The 23,640-nt window shown below is 37.4% G+C and overlaps 1 protein-coding gene across 8 annotated transcripts in view; it reads right to left on the bottom strand.

The window, feature by feature from the left end:
• Positions 1 to 23,640, bottom strand: part of FUT8 (fucosyltransferase 8) — a 325,108-nt gene that overhangs the window by 11,132 nt on the left and 290,336 nt on the right. For all 8 annotated transcript variants that reach the window (XM_032622335.1, XM_032622331.1, XM_032622333.1 and 5 more), the window contains 2 exons: positions 12,248 to 12,494; positions 8,250 to 8,426 (listed from right to left, as the gene is read on the bottom strand). In XM_032622335.1, coding sequence (XP_032478226.1) covers positions 8,250 to 8,426; positions 12,248 to 12,494 — 424 coding nt within the window. The remainder of the gene's footprint in view (positions 1 to 8,249; positions 8,427 to 12,247; positions 12,495 to 23,640) is intronic.

The raw sequence follows: 23,640 nt of genomic DNA, 5'->3' as shown, positions 1-23,640 counted from the left end.
TAAGGATTTTTGTATCTCATCAATGATATCGGCCTGTAAGTTTCTCTTTCTGTGGCGTCTTTGGTTTTGGAATTGGGGTGATGTTGGCCTTGTAGAATGAGTTCAGAATTGTTCCTTCTTCAATTTTTTGGAATAGTTTGAGAAGCATAGGCGTTAACTCTTCTTTAAATATTTTATAAAATTCACCTGTAGAGCCATCTGGTCCTGGATTTTTGTTTGTTGTAAGTTTTTTGATCAATCTTGATTCAACTCCATTACTGGTAATTGGTTTATTAATATTTTCTATTTCTTCCTAATTTAGTCTTGGGAGACTGAAATTTTCTAGGAATTTATCCATTTCTTCTAGGTTGTCCATTTACTCACATATAGCTGTTTGCAGTAGTCCCTTTTGATCCTTTGATTTCTGTGGTGTTGGCTGTAACATCTCTTTTTTTCATTTCTGATTTTATTCATTTGGGTCCTCTCTCTTTTTTCTTGATGAGTCTGGATAAATGATTATCAATTTGTTTACCTTTTCAAAGAAAGCTCTTAGTTTCATTGCTCTTTTCTACTGTTTTAAGTGTCTATTTCACTTATTTCTGCTCTGGTGTTTATCATTTCTTTCCTTCTACTAATTTTGGGCTTTGTTCTTCTTTTTCTAGTTCCTATAGGTGTAAGGGTGGGTTGTGTGTGTGTGTATAAGTATTTCAAGTGGATCTCAAGTTCGAACACATTCTAACAACTCCCGTTTTTATTCCTGCCTTCCCCTGCCCACATTTAATGTTTTTTGATATCATATTTTACATCTTTTTGTTTTGTGTATTCCTTAACCACGTATTGTGGATATAGATAATTTACTACTTGTCTTTCAAGTTTCCTACTGGCTTTACAAGTGGCTGATCTACTACCTTTACTGTTTGTTTGCTTTTACCAATGAGATTTTTCCTTTCATAATTTTCATATTTCTAGTTGTGGTCTTTTCTTTTATGCTTAGGGAAGTCCCTGTAACGTTTCTTGTAAAGCCTGTTTAGTGGTGCTGAACAATTTTAGCTTTTGCTTGTCTGTAAAACTCTTTCTCTCTCTTTCAAATTCGAATGGTAGCCTTGTGGAGTAAAGTATTCTTGGTTGTAGGTTTTTTCCTTTCATCACTTTGAATATATCATGCCACTCTCTTCTGACCTGCAAAGTTTCTGCTGAAAAGTCAACCGACAGTCTTATGGGAGTTCCCTTGTACATAACTAGTTGCTTTTCTCTTGCTGCTTTTAAGATTCTCTCTTTATATTTATTTTTTGTCATTTTAATTACAATGTGTCTTGGTGTAGACCTCTTTGGGTTGATCTTGTTCGGAACTTTCTGTGCTCCCTGGACCTGGATGTCTGTTTCCTTTCCCAGGTTAGGGAAATTTTTGGCTATTCTTGTTTTAAATAAGTTCCCTGCCCCTTTCTGTCTCTCTTTTCCCTATGAGATCCCTATAATGTAAATGTTGGTATGCTTTTGTTGTCCCAGAGGTCTCTTAAACTGTCCTCGCTTTTTAAATTCTTCTCTTTTTTTTGTTCAGCTTGGGTGATTTCCACTACTCTGTCTTCCAGTTTGTTGATCTGTTCTTCTGTATCATTTAATCTACTGTTGATTCCTTCTAGTGTATTTTTTATTTCAATGATTAATTATTGCATTCTTCAGCTCTGTTTGGTTCTTCTTTACCCTTTCTCTTTGTTAAGTCTGCCACTGTGTTCATCAATTTTTCTCCCGAGTTCATTCAGCATCTTTATGATCATTACCTTGAACCCTTTATTGGGTAGACTGTTCATCACTTTGCTTAGCTCTCCTTCTGGGGTTTGTTCCTTCATTTGAAACACGTTCCTTTGTCACCTCATTTTGCCAAATTCTCTGTGTTTATTTGTATGTATTAGGCAAGTCAGTTATGTTTCTTGTTCTTGGAGAAGTGACCTTATGTAAGAGATGTCCTATGGGGCCCAGCTACATACTCCCCTCTGGTCACCAGAGCTATATAATCTAAGGGTGCCTTTGTATGTGGGCTGAGTGGGCACTTCTGTTGTGGTGGGGTCAACTACTGTGGGCATGCTGGTAGGTAGGGCTAGTTCCCATCCCGGTTGGCTGCCAGGTCCTGCCTCATGTAGAGGCTGCTAGCTGTTGGTAGGTGGGTCTGGGTCCTGACACAGCTGGCTACATGGCCTGGGAAGTCCCGGGAACTCCCTGCGAAGTCCCTGGGAAGGGCTGGTGCCAGTCCACTGGTGGCTTGGGCTGGGTCCTGGTGTGCCTGGTTGCAGGCCCGCAAGTCCTAGGGTTGGTCTTGTGTTGCTGGTGGGCAGTGCTGGGTCCCAGCATGGCTGGCTGTGGGGTTCGGGGATCCCAGTACTGGTGCTAATCAACTAGTGGGCATGTAAGCCCCTGGTTCTAATAGGCTAGAAGGAGGACTCCAAAATGGTGTTTGCCAGCACCAGGGTCCCTGTGGTAGAATGAGCTTCCAACTGCCTGCTGCCAGTATATGTGTCCCCAGGGGGAGTCCCAGTTGCCTCCTACCTCTCTAGGAGGCTCCAACCTGCTTTCAAATTTGGTCACTGAGCTTTTCCTTTAGAATATAAACATCATGATTAAACTTCATTTAAATTTTTAGTTTAGAATTTGTGATAACTGAGACTTGTCTCCCTTAACCCCCATAAGCACCATCTTAACAAATAACGGTGACAGAAAACCATTCTAATAAATTTATGAAAGCAAATTCCTTGTAGATGTTCACCAACTAATATTGTGGTAGTCCTGAGAAGCTATGTGTTAAAAAATATTAAAACAGGATGTGTTTAAAAAGTCTACTATACGTTCAAATGATTCTACTCTGAATTAGAGTTTTAATTATACTCTAGTATAGAGTGAATAAATTTTCTCAGTGTATGAGACAGATCAGAGTTAAGTTGTAAACTTTCAGAAGTTACATGCAAAGGGGATAGTCATTGTACCTATTTTATATAATTTTTTAAGAATTAAATAAATTAAGCAACGTAAAGTGCTTAGAAGAGTATCTGACACGTAGTAAATGCTCAATAAATCATTAACTGTGATTGTTAAACATTCTTTCCCCAGATATTCACCTGGTTTTATCTCTTACTTCCCTCTTAGATCTCTGCTCAAATGCTGCCTTATTAGTGAGGAGTTTGGCAATCCCTATCCCTTTTACTTGCTTAATTTTTCTCCATGGCTCTTACTATCACTGAACATAATATATATTTACTGTTTATTTACTGTCTGCATTCATTCCCCACCTCCATCATCCCTAACTAGAACGTAAGCTCTATAAAGAGAGGTATTTCATCTGCTTTGTTCACTCTATTATTCTCAGCACCTAGAAGAGAATCTGGAATATAATACAAGGTCAATAAATATTTGTTGAAAGAATAATAGTTCCTATTTATAAGCCCTGAGGCAGCAGGAGTCAGCTTACATGTCTTTTTCCCACACAGTATTTCCCAAAGGTTAGGACTATGCCTTATTTTCCTCTGCATCACAGCATCTAGCACTCCACACAATGCTATGTGGATGAATACATGAACAAGTTAGTGCTACCTATGTCTGGGACGTTTTCCTAATTCCCTAACAGCTGCTTCAGATTTCTCTTCATTCCACAACCTCCAAGGCGTTTTCTCTCATAGCCTCTAGTAATGACTGTGAAGAAAAAGTCTCTGAGCACTGTTTCAGTGATTGGTATTCAGTGTTCAGATCCATTTGGCCTCATTATTTTTGACATTTTGCCCTCCTCAACTTTGAATCAGGGAGATGAAGGAAATGTCACATTTGTTCTGAAAAGAAAACCACCAAAAAAACTTTTAATGTGATTCCTGTGAAGATGCAGATCCAGTCATGGGACAGAAACAGAAACAAATAAATATGAAAAGGCTGGAGGGTGGAGGAGGGGGGAAATCATTAAAACACACCAGTACAGGTTTTATCCTAGAATAAAGACTAACTCTGTCAGCATGGTTTGGGTGCTCAGTGAAACAAACACAAGAGGGATCCTTTTACTGAGAAGTGATGGGAACATTATGCCCTTCCTAACTTAAAGGCCTCTTCCTGGAACCAACCCAAAAGGTCACCTAAGTTCCTCAGGCCTTATCTCTATATGCAAAAGATAGCTTGATGAAGGATACTGAGTGTTGAAAAACAGAAACAAAGTGAATAATGAGGGAAGGAGATTTTGTACTTCCAATAATGAGCATGAAACTTTCCACACAAACATGCTTCTTTCTTGTCTTACGCCTACAAGTATGCCAGCAGAAGTCTTCCACTGTGAGGCTGCAGAGATTGGCAATGATTAAAAAAAATATTTTTTTCTTCTTCCATCTTGCAAAAATTTATTTTTATATCACCCACAAAGGTGTAACTTGAAATTATAAACTAACATCAAATTTTCTTTTGTGAGGTCTTTCTCCAGACAGGGGGATACTCCTCTTCTGGACTTCACTACCTAGTATACAACTCCTTCAGGACAATTATATAATGACACCGATTATTTGTTACCCGTTTACTGCCTACCAGTTGGATACGCCCTGAGATAAGGAGTCACATATTATCTTTTTTTTTTTTTTTTTTTGCGGTACGCAGGCCTCTCACTGTTGCGGCCTCTCCCGTTGCAGAGCACAGGCTCCAGACGCGCAGGCTCAGCGGCCATGGCTCACGGGCCCAGCCGCTCCGCGGCATGTGGGATCTTCCCGGACCGGGGCACGAACCCGTGTCCTCTGCATCGGCAGGCGGACTCTCAACCACTGCGCCACCAGGGAAGCCCACATATTATCTTTTATTTCTTTGTGTATTCCTAATGCCCTGTAACTGTCTAGCATATTAGATGTAGTTCAAAAAAATAGTGAAGAACGTTACCACTATTGCTGATTCTTCATTTCACATGGCAACCAAATGCTTTACAACAACTTTAAAACAAATTTCTCTTACCTCTATTCATTTAAATGAACCTAATTTTAGGAAGAGCTTGTCCGGCATTTTTGATAAAGAGCAAACTAAATATGTAAATATTTAATCTGAGAGATTTTTTTTTTTTTTTTTTTTTTGCGGTACGCGGGCCTCTCACTGCTGTGGCCTCTCCCGCTGTGGGGCACAGGCTCCGGACGCGCAGGCTCAGCGGCCACGGCTCACGGGCCCAGCCACTCCACGGCATGTGGGATCCTCCCGGGCCGGGGCACGAACCCGTGTCCCCTGCATCGGCAGGCGGACTCTCAACCACTGTGCCACCAGGGAAGCCCAATCTGAGAGATTTTTAATGCCTTGTTTTTTCTCCTGTTTCACTCCTAAACCCAGTCTCCACAATCTTAGAGTGCAATGCTGGACGGACAACTTTAATAGTTCTTACTTCTTTGACTGCCAAAGATTCTGTGATTTAAACACTCTAACAGTGAATTACCTAAGAGAGAGATCTCCACATTATCAGCAGCTGTCACAGTCACTAGGATGCTGGTGCTAAAATCTCGTGAATGAACTCAGTCTTAAGCTAGAGAGACCTGAGGTGTTATACTAAGCAACAAAGCATTAACTGCCGGAGCCACATATATAAGCTAATCTTGACCCCTTTTACAAAGAATAAGCTAGTCAGAAAAATGGTTTCTTCTCTAACTGTACGAATACTATGCCTCATTTAAGTTTAATTCTCTATCTCTTCACCCTCCTGAAGCAGAAAAGTCTTATAATCACCTTGGATTCTATATACCTTGTTGAAAAATTAATTCATGCTTTGGTCTCGTAAAACAATAACAGAAGTTTTATGATTTGCTTAGGTATCAAAACCAATCCTGAGAGGTCAAAAGCAGAATTAATTCAGAGTGGAAAAAACATTTAAGTAAAATAATGAAGGAGAAAAACGGTATTTAAATTCCTGAGAAGAACCTTAAAATGACTCAGAAAACCAAAGAATTTCCAAAGAGGAAAAAAATATGCACAAAATGCTATTGCTACATTTATAACAAAATGCTATTGCTACATTTATAAATGCTATTGCTACATTTATAGCCTGGAATACCATGGGGAGAGGAGTTACTAGCTTCTGACCACACACACATACATACACAAAAGAGAAAAATCAAGCTTTACAATTCTTACAATCCAAGTAGATACTACTGCCATCTGTACTATAAGGGTTGCTTGGTGTAAAAATATCATGCTGTGCTATGGATCACAGCTATAAAATATTCATATCCTTTTATCTAAATACTTCCAAGTCCAGAAATCTAGATTAAGGAAATAATATGGATAATTTCAGGCATACCTCATAGCACTGGAAATTGGAAATAACCTGCCGAATATTAAGAGAATGGTCAAGTAAGCAATGGCATTTCCATTCAGTGGATATGTAGTCACTAAAAAAAGAGATTTACAATGACTTTTTTTAGCAACCTGGGAAAAGGGATCTAGTGCTGTATTAAGTAAAAAAAGAGTTCAAATTATATAGAATATGATCAACTACACAAATGTATAACTACATAAATGACTGAAGGGAATATGTTGATATTTAAATAGTTGTTGCCACTGAGTAATGAGACTGTGGGTAATATTTTTTCCTTGATTGTATACTTACCAACTCCATATTTTCTAATGAGCATGAATTATTTTGCCAGTCAAGGGAAAAACTTATGATGCATTCAAGAACAAGTCAAAGAGTAAATAAAGTAATCCTTTAACATTTTTTCAACTAAGCTACAAATTCAGTCTGATATTTTAAAATGAAGGACTAAGATGAACTATTTCTACTTTGTTTCTCTCTAATAGGTCTGTAATATCAAACTGGAAAAATATCTGTGAAAATTTTTTCTTGTTTTATATCCAAATGTTTATTTAATCCCTAACTCTTATACTTAAACAAGAATTATAACTATATAACTTGGCTTATGTTTGGCTGATGAATTTCTTGGTCTTTTGTTTGTTTGTCTGTGCACACGCACACCTGCGTGCGTGCGTGTGTGTGTGTGCGTGCGTGTGAGTGTCTGTGTGTATAATCAATAGAGGGAGCCTTAAAGAAAAAGCAATTTATATCAGGTTAATTTAGATTCTTACGAGGTAGAATAGGGTTTAAATGATTATCCAATGATATGGATAAATACCTGCATTATTCATTCCAAATTTGTTTTTCTTCCCAACCCTCATTTGTGACATAAAAGAGGGATTGAGAAATAAATTAATTAAAAGTCAAAAAGGTCAAATGATAATTGCTAATAAAATGTTTTCAAACAGATAGGACTGAAATGAACATAATTCAATACTTACTGGGCACTTACTAGAACTAGGTATAGTTTCTAAAGTGCTTATAACCTAGTGAGGGAGACAGAAGTAAGCAAGTGCTAAATACTAAGAGGAATGCACAGAGGAGAACCACTTAGTCAAGGATTCAGGGATGATTTCTGGAGTAGATGGTATTACTCTATAGTAGCACTACTCATACTGTATTGTAACTGTCCATTCCCCTACTAGATTGGGAATTCCCTGAGAGCAGAGAGTGTCTTGCTTATCATGGAATCCCCACCACCTAGCACAGTGCCTGAAATACAGGCAGGCGGGCTCAATACAGCTCAGTACAAGTTGGCAGTCCTTATTATTTCACTTACAAAACTCATCTTTTGATTTTTTGCCTTTCTAAAAAATATAATTTCCAAATTCCAGAAATTTTTATAAGATGAAAACTCACATCTTACACATGGTTTCAGTTGCCTGTGATTGTTGGTGAAGATAGTTAAGAGCAAAAGGGCAAGCACCTGGTGTGCTTTATTGCTAACAGTCTTGTGAGTTGGTTAGTATTATGGACTAAATGTTTGTGTCCCCCCAGAATTCATATGTTTAAGCCCTAACCCCCAATGTGATAATATTTTGAGGTGGGGTCTTTGGGAGGTACTTAAGGTTAAATAAGGTCATGAGGGTAGGACCCTCATGATGGAATTAGTGCCCTTCCTTACAAGAAGAGACACCATTAAGCTTGCTCTCTCCCTTCCAAGCACATAAAGGTCATGTGAGTATATAATGAGATGACTGCAGCCTACAAGTCAAGAGAAGGGGTTTCAGAATGAAATCTACACCTTGCTGGCACCTCACATATGCTTTGATCATAATAACAGTTGCACAAGTACACAGCTGTGTGAATTTAAAACCCCCAATAATCAGTAATAACATTCATTGTAACAAGAATCACAAGGCATGGGAATTAAGGATTCCTTTCAACTGAAAAGAGATGGTTCACTCTAGAATCATTAGTTCATCTAACTTACTTTGTTTTTGCCTCCTTTAATAAAGAAGGGTCATCTGTGGCCAAATATACTCTTTTTTTATCCACTTGCATTCTGCGAGCAAGAAGCTGAAAATGTTCTTCAACATGTACCATGTATTCCTCAATGGGGTGGAAGGCTGCTTCTGTTCCCACTTTGTCTGTGCGTCTGACATGGACTCTGCGGGGGCAGAGGGAGAAAGTCAGATTCTGCTGATAATCTTCTGATCCACTGAGTACTTTTAGGGTACTCAGCTTTATACCCCTATTGATGGTGGCATTATGGACATTTTAAACCAATTCTTCTTTCATTTTCACCATTAGAAAAAATAAAACCAATATTTTAAAAAATTCAAACACATATATTCTAAATATATTTGCATATTAATACAAGGGGAATTAGCAAAAATAAGTTAAGTCTTTGAAGAATGCTTTCTTATAAAGAGAAAGTAATTGGCATAATAAGGGATAAATGGGAGATTCCAGAATTAGACCGCATATAAGGCAGCAAATACCAACCAGCCTTCCAGAAAAAACTGGATATAATTTTTAATATATTTGACAATAAAGGATGCCAAGATTCACAGTTGTTATTATGGAACATTAAATATATCATTTGTAATGTTTTGATGCCAAGTTTTCTTTTTCTTCATTTTATCCTGTACTGTCACTATAATGCCAGCTTGTTGAATTTAAAGTTGTGCAAGGAAAACTCAGACCTGTATGGATTCTTCCTATAGCACAATCAAGGCAAAGCAAACCTTTTAAGAGTTCTTACTATTTTAAGTTCATGGAGCCATGCCAGCCTTTTTGTTGTAGGCTTAATGAATTTCCTTTCCCGGCTTTTCACTCTGTCAAACACAAGCAGATACTGATCTCATCTGTCCTATTTAAGGAAAGCTCCAAAACTGTAAAACTGGGGACACAGATTTACATTGTCCTGCACTGAATAAGGCATTGACTTCCAACAGTATTTTAATGAAAACAGGAATAATAGTGAGAGTTTGTTTTCATAAGTTAAAACACTACTTAAATTTGCTCTTCTCACATCTCCCCTCTTCCCAAATTACTAAACCACTATTCAAATGTTGGAAAAGAAAAAACGTAGATTTGTTTCCTTTAGGTCACAACATGTGGGCATGTCTTAAGTCAAGCCTAGGGCCAGCTTTTTATTATGTATCTGGAGTGAGGGTTTAACTTCACTGGAGTTACTCTGACATCTTCGTGGCTGTTCTTTCCTTTGCATTTCAGGTGATAGCCCAGATGTGAATACTATCGTATGAACACCTATCGTATCATCTTTTCCTTCCCACGTTCTTCTTAGTCACTGCTTCTCTCAGGAAATTTGGAATTGTTCACTGTGCTCCATGGAGATGAGATAGGGCAGAAAGAACAATTCCACTGAATTTCAATGAAAAGTTTCATGAGAAGAAACACTATTTGAAACTCTGATTTTACTGTGTTCTTGCTTTAGCTCTACTATTTAGAACAGGGGTCAGTAACTTCTATACATATGAAGACCAAGAAACAGGGAAGAAACGGGGTAGGAGTATGAAAATAAAGATAAAAACAAAGGAGAGCTATAACAAGGAGGAAAAATCAAAGGAAGAGGAGCATTTGACATAGTGGCAGAGTACTACTAAGCAATCTTCTCAATTTTCCAAGTATTCCTGAAATTAGGCCTGGACCAATAATTTGAGAGAGGACCTTAATGGAATTTTTATGAAGAATCAGAATGTTAGGCCTGTGAAGGATATTAGAAGTCATTTGGTTTAATGTAACTATTTCATCTGACAGTTAAAGAAACTGATGTCTCTGAAGATATTTCAGGGAACAAGATGACAATATAAGGCAAAGGGAGGCTGGTTTCTTTCACATACATTTTAACCCAGTCTTTACAAAAGTAAAAGTTATTTGTGTACTTGCCTGATTTTCACTATCTATCAAAGCTCCTCCAGGGCAAGGAATCTGGTTTTATTTATTCCCAATTGCACCAAACACAACAAATGAATGAATGAATGGATGATGGGCAGACACAAAAATCTAACTGTTTAGTACTGTGTAAGTAGAAACCTTAGATACTACTATCTAACCTAGCATTTTCTTTTGTTTTGTTTTAATAAATGAAAAAAGAGTGACAATTAATGAAGGCCCAGAATGACCAAGTAAGTTGCCCAAAGTCACATAACTTGTTAGTGGTGGAAACCAGATTGGACCCCCAGATTCTTGAACTCTAATGCACCCCTCTTTCATTACAGCACACTACTTAAGTGTGCAAATAACTTAGCTGTCTGCGGTACTTCAAGTTTCTATATTTGGCCAATTCTCAATGTGGTGGATACTCCATGAAAAATTAATGAGGGTAGCTTTCTGGTACATAGAACTACAGGAAGTCCAGACAAAGTTAAGCAGGTGTAAGTCCTGGTTTTGCCTTTATAAACTCTGGAACTTTGGGAAGAGATTTTCTTTCCTTAGTTTCCTCACCTGTAAAATGGTTACCTCTGCCCACATCACAGGATTGTGTTACAGGATCAATGAGATAATGCAGTTGAAGTTATTTTGGTAATGTAACTACTACAGTGTAGTAGTATCTTCAGGATAGTAGTAGTATCTACTATCCTGTAGTAGTATCTAACAGGATCTTCCAAGATCCTGTTCAAACATTGCAGCTATGAAGCCTTTCTTGGTCCTTTCTTGGGAAATGGAAGTGCATTTCCCCTCCCTCGACCTCTCATAAAATTTTTTATGCTTTCTCTCAGGGCATTTATCACATTCTGCTCATATAATGTTAGTTGTGTAAGTCTCTTTTCCCATGGACTGTGAGGAGTTAGAAGGATCCATTAAAAAAAAATTTAACCTCTGTCCCCCACAGTAGCAAGTATTCAATAAACATTCTGCAGATAAGTGAATGAATCAACACATGTACTAATATTAACCAATAGCTGACTTTATTACAGACAATAGAAGCTGCAGAATGCCATAGTCTAGCCTACAAATCTATTTTCAGGAATTACTTAAGCATCATCAGTCTCTCTGAAAGGTAATAATATTTTACAGTGTATTTTTTCCCACAGAACTAAAATCCTTTTTCATCCTTATATTATCACATCATCATTTTTAGGGCAGGTATTGCCTTCCCTATTTTACAGATGGAAAACAAATCAAAGCTCAATAATACTATTATTAAGTAACTTGGCCCAGAATTAGGGAAAAGCCAGGAATATTACTGAGGTCACTTAACTCTCAGTCTAGTATTCTTCCCATTAGGCAAAGAACATTTCCCGTGGTGTGAAATCTGGCATCAGGACCCAGGAAAACTCCTTACACCACAACTTTTTATGTATGGGTATAGGAGCACATGCTTGTGAGCAAAGATGCTCTTTTGGATTTATTTTTGCTTCCAGGATTTCCTGATATATCTCCCTTAACATAAGCATGAGACTGTACATATATACATGATAACTCCCAAGTGGGCCAAGAGATAACTTTAAACAATAATTTTAACATTATCTTACATTACTAATGATATCTTTATTCTCAAAGTAGCTTTCAAAACAAAACAGAAAAAAGAACATCAAAAATGCAAAAGAATCACCAGGGAAGAATAAGGTGCAATAGAAAAGCTATAAATATGAGAGCTTCATCTCGTAGCCCTGTTAGAGTAAGACAGGAGTCATGTATAGCATCTAAAATACTCCCAACAAAATAAGATTTTGCAGGTTTCCCCAGGAGAGACTGTTAATTTCAGAAATATGGTTTTATATATTTGTTGAATGAATAAATGAACAAATGATTAAGGGGAACTGAATTATGATGACTCAGCTGTTCTAAATGAACAAAGGAAGAATAATCTCCCTGTGGCCTAAGGTGAACTCTGGAACCTCTGTTTTTGGGTGGGGCTATGAAAGTCATACTATATCTTGTAAAGTTCACACTGTATTGTAAAGGTATGTATCCCTGCTACTACCTATCCCTTTTAGGAGGAACAAATCAGGTTCTTACCCAATAACTGGATGTTTGAAGCCTAGCTTCTTGGTGGCCTCTTCTATTTCTTTTTCCAGCCAAGGTTGGGGGCGGATCAAGTATTTGACAAACTGGGACACCCACCACACTGCAGGATCACCATGGACTCGTACAAGTCGATCTGCAAGGTCTTCTGGTACAGCCAGGGGTAAATACGGAGGACGAGGATGAAGACTGTCTACAATGGGGAGCTCAACCACCTGAACATTTTTGTCCTTTACTTCACCTGAGGGAACATCAAAACGTATCATCACCACATTGTATTCCTTGTACAACTACCATTTGACAAGAACTCACTCTGGGTGCTTTTATCTTCACAGAAACTCTAAAGAAGTATTATAATTTTCATTTTACAGAGGAAGTTAAGTAACTTGCCCTAGATACCAGAGTAAAAGCGACAGAGCTGAATTTCACATTCAGGTTGGACTGCCCCTCAAGTTCATGGCCTTTTCTTCACACCCCAGACAACGATGGTATCCATTTTTCTAGGTTCCACATACGTGCGTTAATATATGGTACTCTTTTTTTCTCTTTCTGACTTACTACACTCTGTATGACAGACTCTAGGTCCATCCACATCACTACAAATGACTCAATTTCATTCCTTTTTATGGCTGAGTAATAGAGGGGTGGGATGGAGGCTCAAGAGGGAGGGGGATATATGTATACATATAGCTGATTCACTTTGTTGTACAGCAGAAACTAATACAACATTGTAAAGCAATTATAATCCAATAAAGATAAAAAAAAAAAAAAAAGAATGGTATCCGGCACTCAAAGCATCTAATCAGAGAATAACCATATCGCCAGTGGACATGGCTCCCTAGGCAAAGGTTCTGTTTTTTATAATTGCTTTTTAAAAATTTTTATTGGAGTACAGTTGATTTACAATGTTGTGTTACTTCTGCTGTTCAGAGAAGGACAAATATTGTATGATATCACTTATATGTGGAACCTATAATTGTTGTGTTTGAATTAGACATAGTGTTCTCAAAACTTCCAGCTTGCCATTATAGCAAATGGCTCTTGCATACTTTCATGACAGACCACAATGACTCCAGAGATATCCAAAGATTACAATTTTAAGGCAAGCATCTCTCTCTTTTGAAGAAAAAAAATTGATAGTTCTAAAGTATTTTTTTTTTCTCGGCCAAAATTAGACCTATTATATTCTCAATGATGATGAATAGAATCTGTGTTGATTGTTTACCTGGATATTTTAAATTTAAAGTTAGAACAGAGATAGAGAATTTCTGTAGATGACGATTGGTTTAAAAACCCAACTTCTATATACCATTAATGTTACTGCTGTTCTATCAACTTTATAATGCAATGAGAACAAACCAAAATGTGATAGACAGCATCCTTAGAGTTTACGTCACATACTAAAGACCACATAGTAATAACTAGAAAACACAAAGATACCAGGCAGAAAGCTTTCACAAGTATAAAATGTACTGACTTAAATTTTCAATAACAAAAAGTATTAACCTGAACGTACAAAATAACTCCAGTTAAGATGTTGTCATTGTACATAATAAATTAGAACCACAGTTTAACACCGGACTGTCAAAGGAAGAATGTACTTGTAGAGAACAGACCTAGCATACGTTTAAAATGTATCCACCAGAATGAAACACAGTCCTTAACTTCTGTTTTTCTACATATACGAAAAGTATTTTAAAATAAATTACATGATCTGGGTATGTGATCACTCAAACCAATTGCATAGTTATTAGAAAGTCAGTATAACTAATAATTAAAAACTTCTGGTTAATATTCTCTCTCTCTCTGATATATAAAACTCATTTCAGGAGTCTTAGAACAAAGCCCTTGAAACATGACATTTGCTGAGGGAATAAACAAATTTACCGCCAGTATTTCAGTTGTCTAGCATGCCAGTTAAGAAAGAGTTGGGCCCCTTTATCAGATGAGAAACTGTAATTAAGAGTGTGTGGGGAAAGAATGAGCTGCATTTTAAATTAAGCTCTAATAGTCTCCCTAAGGCAAGGAAAATTGGGGTGCTTTCCCTGATGTGGTGATGATAAGTAGTACATGTATGAGAGAGGAAGAAAGGTAGCTCTTTTTTTAATAAAAAACAAAGAGGGAAAGATCCTAGCTTCTCATATACAACCATAAACGAAAGCAAAATTAGTACGGCTACCTTCTTTTTGTGATTACTTCCTGAAAAGGTTATTCTAAATGTTCCATGTAACTAGCTCCAAACTTCATTCATGTGAAAGTATTACCTTCTAATTGTCCTAAGACCTCAAACTTCTGTACAGCTAGCCCTATTGACTATTTCATTTCAGAAATGAGAACTATGCTTGTACCTTCAAGACACAGAACTCAGTTTATTTTTATTGACTCTTTTATTCATTCATTCATTCAAATATTTACTGAATACTACTATATCAAACTGTGTACTAGGCAGAGTATAGAGTGATGACATGGTTCCTGCCTGTCAAGATTTCCAGTCCAAAAACCTCACCCAGAACTAGACTGCTTTTGGTGAAAGAAAAACAAACAAAATAAAACAAACCATCATCACCAACAAACATGCTACCCAAAACATATCAATACTCAGCTGCCTAGTAAAATATTAAGAAAGGGGTATTCATATTTATAAATGAAAAAAACTGTCATAGCATGGAAGTTCAGCCTCCTCAATAATGATACATTTCAAAATGAAAGATAATTACATAGTACACACTATGTTAGAAGGTCTTTTCTTTTACTTGGTTTACCACATAACATTTTTTATTCTGTTGGAATACACATTCAAAAGAATTTAAATCTGGACGAGATCCTAGAGATAATCTTATTCAGTGTTTTCTAAACTTCAGTCATTTAAGTACCACCTTTGCGATTCTCCCCATATCCATATACCATCTGTACTATTTAATGTTTTAAAAATTCACTTTTTAAAACTTAAATTGATTTATTTTATAGATGGTAACTAAAAATATAACTTCACTAAAAACAAACCACGTTATTAAACTCTATATAGATACTATTGCTTATAAAGAGCTCTGAGCTCAAGTCAGATTTATATTAAAAAAGATTATTAGTGAGGTTTTAAGGGGTGATAATTGCCTCTCCCTTTATATCTCCTATGAGTTTGAAACCAAATGAAAAGCAGAGAGAGGAATAAAAAGGCAATCAAAATATCAGCCTGATTACCAATAAAGATGAACTGGAGAACGCAGTTTTGTGTTCTGGATTGATGGTCTCATGGGTTTCCTAATAGTTCCCACCCAGTCTTAAGCAGAGTTTGTCAACAAAGGCCTTCTATGCACATGGTGGCGGAGGAGCGTGTCTTCTGAGAATGCGGCACATCATGAGAGGAGCCAGAAAGGGCTTGATCTCACATGTTTGGTTCTTCCTCTTAACTCACCAGTTGTATAACACAGGACTTTCCTTCCAAGTAGAGGTGAAATGAGGTAGACAGAGCAAAAAAGCACTTCTGTACTTTTCCCTTCTAAGGAATGGAATTAACTTCGCTTCTATAGAGATTTTTGAGGAATAAACGATCCACAGTATCTGCCCCCGCCTACCTCCATCCCCAAACAACTATCCAGTGTTAAAGAACTATTAAAGATATCTTGATATCAAATCGAGACTGATATAATCAGAAAGACTGAACAAGGAATAACTCTCTCAGGTATGAGATTCAATGTTCATTTTAATGTTTTATCAGAAAACCACCTGACATTATCACATATGCCACCTAAAGTCACCTCTAGTAATCTGTGTGGTAGGTTTCAGAATTTGGGAAACACAGATTTATTTAAACTGCCTCATTTTCCAGAAGAAATAGACTAAGAGAGGTTAAGAGAACTTCTCAACGGTAATACAGCTAATGATCAGACTCTAGTGTTTACTCCACTACTTGTATTACCTTCTGCTTTCTGGAATGTAAATTTTTTTTTTTTTTTTTTTTGCGGTACGCGGGCCTCTCACTGTTGTGGCCTCTCCCGTTGCGGAGCACAGACTCCGGACGCACAGGCTCAGCGGCCATGGCTCATGGGCCCAGCCGCTCCGCGGCATGTGGGATCTTCCCGGACCGGGGCACGAACCCGCATCCCCTGCATCGGCAGGCGGACTCTCAACCACTGCACCACCAGGGAAGCCCCGGAATGTAAATTTTTAAAAAGCATTTAAAAGTATGGCCCTATTGACCAATCAAGAGTGCCCTGCCACTCTAAGAGGACTCTAGTGTTGGTTAAAAAAAAAAAAAAGCACCGCATCAACCTTCTAGCAAGAGAATGTTTCAGAGGTACAAATCATACGTAAGTCAGCACTATTCATCTGTAAAGAACCAGTGCAAACTAGCCTGGGCATTACACAACTGACTGCCCAGTTCAACTTGAATTGATTCGGTCATTATTAATTATCTCATATTCAAGACTACCTCTCTTGTGGATAATCCTCTTTTATCAGGTCATTTGCTGAGGGCAGCTCTGGCAGGAGCATAGGTAGCTCTTTGAAAGGGATGATCTCCACAGTTACAGGCAAGTACCTTTAGAAGAGCCCTCTTCCCTGCTAGTCAATTCATGAGAGCCCCATTTAAAAGCATTACTCTGTCATCATTTCATGTAACATTAAGTCAGAGACACCAGCCCTGCAGCTAGTCAATTAGAATTATTAGTCTTCCAAAGACTCAATAGAAAGGGCTTGAGAAGCTTAATATCCACCATAAATGAATGGGTTCTGCTATAATGAAAAATGTTTCAAGGATAGAAAGATTTTGGGTCCCAGTGCATAAGATTTCTTCTGCATTTACTGTCTTGTGAGAGAAGCAGCACTCAGGAGGGGGAACTCTCCTAAAAACAGAATTCATAGAGCTCAGAATTGTCAAGGCAGAGAGGTTTGGAAGAGGGTTGCCAGTTGAGAAAAATCTTCAATAAGACATCACTATCTAGAACTTAAATTCACTTGGTGGGAGTTATTAGTAACTTTTTGGTGATTCTGAACCGGAAAAGCTGTCTATTTTTTGGACTCAGGACTCTTAAGATTTCCCTCAGTACCCACATAGGTCCTGGCTTCCTCCAAATAAGTACAGAGCAGTAGAATGAAGTTTTAATTCTCTACCTAAGGGTTGCCTTGAATGGTTATAGCTGCTAGGTGCCATCACATCCAATAGCCATTCCAAAGACTGTGTCAACTGCTGGGATTCATGACCCTATTTGAGGCTGGAGCAGGGAGAGACATCAAAAAAAAACAAAGTAAGGCAAATGCTCATTCATACAGTACCTTCCTTGACTGTAGTGCACAGTGATTAAGAGTATGGGCTTTGGAATTATAAAAATTGGAGTTCAAATCCTTTATCACTTAACAGTTGTGTGACCTTGGATAAGTTATATTTCACTTCACCCCTGTTTCTTCATCTGGAAAATGGCATTGATAATAGCACATTTCTCATCTGTAAAATGGGGTTAATAATAGTATCTTACTCATCAAGTTATTTTGAGGATGAGATACTGCATGGAGAAAGCTGAGCACAATGCCTGACACACAGTAATTCTCAAAAAAATGTTAGTTCTGTATCCCGGGATCAGTTCTGCTGAACAATTCTCAAGAATCTGGCTATTGTTTAGTCCAGGAAGAGATTACTTGCCAAAATATCATATTCTCTGAAAAATACATCAAAGTGCCCCATTTCAGTGAGCCAAAGATATACTCCCAAATATACCAGATAAGGAGATATAAGATACACACCCAAAGCAAATCTTATTCATACTGTTTACCATAGGCAATAAAAGAGTGAACAGCAACTCTGATTATCTGAAAGTTCTGATATTCTATCATCACTAACTTGACCAAAATTCTGTGCTATACTGAAAGTACAGAATAGCAGTACGTTGTCTAAACTAGTAGTAATACTTCCTGCTCATATTACAGCAAGGAATTTGTATGATTAAATTATATCCACAAAGACTATCTGGACTTTTGGGATTTACATTTTCTTTGCCACTGTGTGGCCAAATATGACTGACTAAATTCTCACTCAACTCTCTGAGACTTGTTAGAGGAGGCAAGGGTAAAAGACCAAAAGTTAACTAGCTGTGGTGAGACCTCTAGAGGCACGGGGGAGCTTTCTTGATTTTACTTGATTTATAGATGGCCGTTTTAAAAAAAAAAAAAAAAAAAAAAATCACATAAATGTGTGAGCTCTGTCCTTTTGGTTTTTAACATGATGACATTAATATTTATATCCTCATTTAATGACTGAGCTCTGTTCTCATTTAAATTATGAAGGAAAGATACACTATTAAAAAGTGAACATCTGGGCTACTTTCCTTTTGTTTTTGAACCACTGTGGCCGATAGAGATCTCTTCCTGAACTTGAATGAACAACTGTCACCTGCCACATGAATTCCATCACTGCTCTACTTAAGCAACAACTCAAAAGACTGTTATTACTGCCAGTTTGAAGCCTTGAACCAATTGAGTGAAAAGTTCTAAATTCAATCACATGAAACACACTGCAGTGTTAGCAACATTCTTAAGAATTAGCATATCACACTGTGGGAACGACTGTGCAGCATTCTTATGAGGTGCTTCCTTCTTTTACTAGCAACAGAAATGCCTTGCAAAAGCAACCAGACTCATGGTTCACTGACCTCAATGATATTCTGACAGACTTGACTCTGGATTGAGGACTGAAAGAATAGCTAATGGAAAATATGTAATAACTTAGTGAATTATGCAGTTCAGGATAAAGTAGGCAGGACAGTGTCAAAAGAAAAAAGACCAAAGATATTTGTTTGCTCTGTACCACTAAACAGAAGGTTTCCTGCAGTCATTCTTAATGTTTCTGAAACAAATTTAGTCATTTAACTTTTATATACATATGTGTTACTTTGCCAAGAGGTTCCAGACAGTCCACAGACAGCTTGCTCATTAAGGGGATGCTGCCAATAGTTTCTTTGATTATTCAGATTACGCAGGCCTTGTAACTCCATGGCTAGAGATTTTAGGGGCGTTTGTTGTTTGTTTCTTAGTAATACTTTCTCCTAACTTAGAACCTCCTACTAACCCCAAGGATCCCAAGGAATCCTTGAACAGCTTTTCTCATTGGTAAGAAACAAGAGAGTGGAGGAATGGAAAGCAGTAGAAACAAAGACAAGGCTTAATATCATCAAATTTAGCGAAGAGCCAAACCCCAACCTTTCTTTCCCCCATTCTTGTAAAAAAAAAAAAAAAAATCACAATTCCATTCTCATATTCCTCTTATTCTTTCATCACATGTCATGTCTCCTTGAAAGAAATAGCCAGGAGGAAGGACCTCATGGTAATACCAGCCTTTCATTCCTTGAGAATCCCTGCAAGAGGTGACAGAGTGAGCAGGTGCGCTGTCAGGATCTCACTGGATAGAGCTGTCAGTTGGCATGCTGCATTCCCTTCTGCTTTGGGGGAATTTTATAGTTGCCTCTGTGGTTAGCAAATACTTGGAGAGTTAGGAATGCGATATTTCATGCTGGATTTACAGCTACTTGTAATTCTTATGCTGTTAGCTTCCAATTATGTTAATCAGGAAGGCCTAATTAGGGTTCCTTGATGATTGGGTAAAGGTCCATCCTAATACCCTAAGATACAAGAATTACAACAAGAAATTCTGGATATTCCATGAGAGAAGAAAATGAACATACAGTCATTTTGGAAGAAGGAGATAATAACAAAATAGTTAAGACTTTTGTGGGATGTGAGGAGAGAAGACAAATTAAGTGTGGCACCATGCTAAAGCACTGATAAAACAGACAAATATCTTGGCCTACTAAAATAGGGACTGGAACATCAAACCTCCCTCATATTGTATGCTAGACCAATCCATAAAGTACCAGCAGCTCCAAGAGTCACCCTGCCATCATGCCCATCTTTAGCTCCTGCTGCCACCTCAGACTGCAGAGTACGTCTTCTTTCCCAGCTGCCTCCTCCTCCACTGTGGAAGAAAACAGATGGGCAATGGGGTACGGCTTTACATGACAAGCCACAGCTCCTGCTGTCACTGAGGCTCCAATCTGGTATAAGTCACCTGTTCCTCCCTCATTTCTCCTCTTCTGGGTTGTATTAGATCTCTAGAAAGAGAGCTAGTACTTTACAATCTACAGCCTCTGGTGGCAGAGCTGAGAAAAATACTATAAAGACATTATTCAAAAAATGGCTATATTTTACCCATTCTGGTTTAAATGGAGGAAGAGCAGGGGATATCCATAAATAAAGAAAAAGAACTACGAGGCAAAAGGCATGAAACTTTAATTAATGGAGCATGGAAAGGGGAGGGAGGAGGAAGATAAACATAGCAAACAGGGTAAAGAGGAGAAGTCTGAGATGGAGAGTAGTCTGTTGATTATTACTGCTTAAAAAAGATAATACTTTGTACAGGTTTGATACTTCACACGATGGCTCCCATGACACTTTTCGTTTACGCAGGGACTGCACAGCCACAACCTTCTTTAGAATCTACACTAGAATTTGCAAAGGAATATGTCTATCACTCCTTTGCCAAGAAGATTCCTACTATTTCTTATTATATGCAACATATTTTTCAACCTGTAGATAGTTATCTATCAATAAGCCACAAAGTCTTACCTGGTAGATCTCTAAATCAGAGGCCACCATTTATCATAATCCTACCTTCATCTCGACTGATAAGGATTCTGGCACGGATACGGGTCCAGAGTCTGTTCTTTCCATATGCTTTACTCCTTGTCAATCACGCATGCTATAAGCCACTTCTAACACAGCTCCTGCGTCCACCCCCTCCCCACCTCACCTCTCTATTAGCATCTTGAATTAAGAGCTAACATTTGCTGAACACCAACTATATGCTAGGTACTACACTAAACATTTCCATACATTATCCCAATTAGGCTACAAAGTCTTTATGAGGTGAGTACTCATTTTACAGACGAAGTTAACTCAGTCTGTTCAAGGCCACCTGGCTAGCATTCAGAAATAGGAGCTGAACTTAGACATTCTGATTCCAGAGTTTAAAGTCTTACTCCAACCCTACTCCATTACCTTTAAGTTTCAGAGAAAGCCAAAGTGACTCCTCCTGTAATGAAAAACAGAGGCGGGAGGGGGCCAGGCTCCAAGTGTGAGTTTAAATAGCCAAAGGAAGAGGTAACGGAACTCCCATGTGTAAGGTACAGATCTCTCTCTACAGAGTGCACTGGATCTAGAAATTAATATTAAGTAAAGGATATAAAAACTTCAAACAGTTATCATGTGTACCCATATAAAGCTATTAGAAGACATGAATTATGGCTTAACAAAACAATTTCATTCATTGTTATTTTGGGTTCACACTGGGATCCCATAAGAAACAAAAATAATAGCTAGACAGGTGACCTCAAATTTAAATTATTTGTATGAAATAATTAAGGTGCTTTTTAGTCAATTTAAAGCTCATGGTTAACTGTTAATAATACCTTCACAATTTGATTGTAAAGAGAAAATATGAATTAGACAACCTTGACAGTCTTATTTCCTAATAATGATACAATAAGCTTCCCATGAAGAAGAAATAGCCTACTTCAGAACAAAGAATCAGGAAGCAAAGTTATTATAAAGAGATTATTAAATTTGTAAACCATTCTCCCTATTACCTATTTACATACTTATTTTCAACTATTAAACATTAAAGCAAAACATATTCTACAATCTAAAATACTTCTGTCCTTAAAAAATACTTTCACCTTTAATTTCTTAAGTGGTATATTTAGGGATAAATAAAAATAAACAAATTTCAATTTATTCATAAAGACCTCATAAAACTGACTGAAGTATCTACTCCTGTTGATATGATCCAAAATTCAGGGTATAATAAATGATGGCATCCAAAATAAACCACAAAATAAATACAAGTATTTTGTATTTTCAGAAAAAAATTCAGCCTTGATTATTATAATAATTAGCTTTATTCATGTCAGAAGAATTTCTGAAAGATTAAAAAATATCAGAGAAAAACTTTTAGAGGGGATACAAAGTAATTTTTAAGTCAATTCAATAGTTTACTAAGTTGAACATACATAAAAAGGGAAATCACAGTTGTGTTTATATATAAATTAACTTGTGCAGTTCAACTACTACCTCTCAAGAATAAAAAGAAATAATGTTTTTTAAGAGGATGGAGATCTTCCAAATGACAGGAGGATGATTCTCTTCTATCTGAAAAGATGAAGCTGAGAGGGGATATGTTCAAAGCCTATAAAAATCATGACAGATTTAGATAATGTGTTCAAGCTGTATTCACCAAACCCTAGAATTAGGAACCTTTCATTGGTGCTTGAAAAAAGTACTTTGAGAATAACTAAAATAAAGCCCATTTTACACAATAGGTAGAATTCTTACAGAACTCAATATCCCAAGTGAAGATAAAAGTCAAAAATGATACGTTTGGGGAAAACTATAAATGTTCAGACCTTGACATCATGGATGGCAACTATATCTCCCATAAAATGTCACTGAGGACTACTGTTATATCAGAGTTCTGAACTGGATGAATCAACGATATGACCCAAAATGTCCTTCCTAGGCTTCAATACACAGGAAACAATATATACAATATAATAAGTCTATGTTACAGTTTGGCTCTAAAGGATGCTTTTTCTTTGTGTACTAACAAACTATGATTTCTTTTCCTTGCAGTATGGACATAAGAGGCGGATACACCATTGAAACAAGGATACAAGGAAGAAGAATAGAATATTACTTATGCCTGCTGATATTGCTTACTTGGTTAGAATAGATTATAAAATTCATAAAATAAAGGATACTGGAGTTCTGACACTGGTACCTCACAGTTAGGTTTTGTAGAACAAAACTTGTACATGACTATTTGCTCTCACCAGTATCAAACAACCAAAAAAGGATTTATTGAGAACTGTTTTAGTCAAGGTCACTTGTTGCAAGGACTAGAAACCTGATCAAGTTAGCTCAAGTGAAAAGGACATTACTGAAAGTATATAAGGGAATTGCCAAGAAACAGAACAAGAAGTACACTGTATCTTATAGAAAATGGGAAGCCTGCAATTCTTACTACCTCTCTGTGGCCCCATGGTCTGGGCAGGTCAGCTACACTCTCTGCTAACTGACTTCTCTCTTGCTCGGGGCCCATCTTGTAGCCATCAGCTTTAGACTACAAGATTTTACAACTTAGTCTTCACCCTCAGATAAGCTAGAGTCTCTGTCTTGCAATGATACTAACATTTACTGAGACCATGTGCTGAATACTGTGCTAAATGCTTATGAATATTATTTCTCTTAATTAACAAAACTACCCTACAGGGCAAGTACACTATAGATGACCAGTGAAGAAGTTAGAATCCAGGCCAATCGGACTCCAGAGCTGGAGTGCTCAACTA

The sequence above is a fragment of the Phocoena sinus genome, chromosome 2 (genome assembly GCF_008692025.1).
Source record: "Phocoena sinus isolate mPhoSin1 chromosome 2, mPhoSin1.pri, whole genome shotgun sequence".
In the NCBI taxonomy this organism is placed as follows: Eukaryota; Metazoa; Chordata; class Mammalia; order Artiodactyla; family Phocoenidae; genus Phocoena; species Phocoena sinus.
The sequence above is the reverse complement of the archived record's forward strand: the minus strand, read 5'-3'. Positions and strand labels throughout refer to the sequence as shown.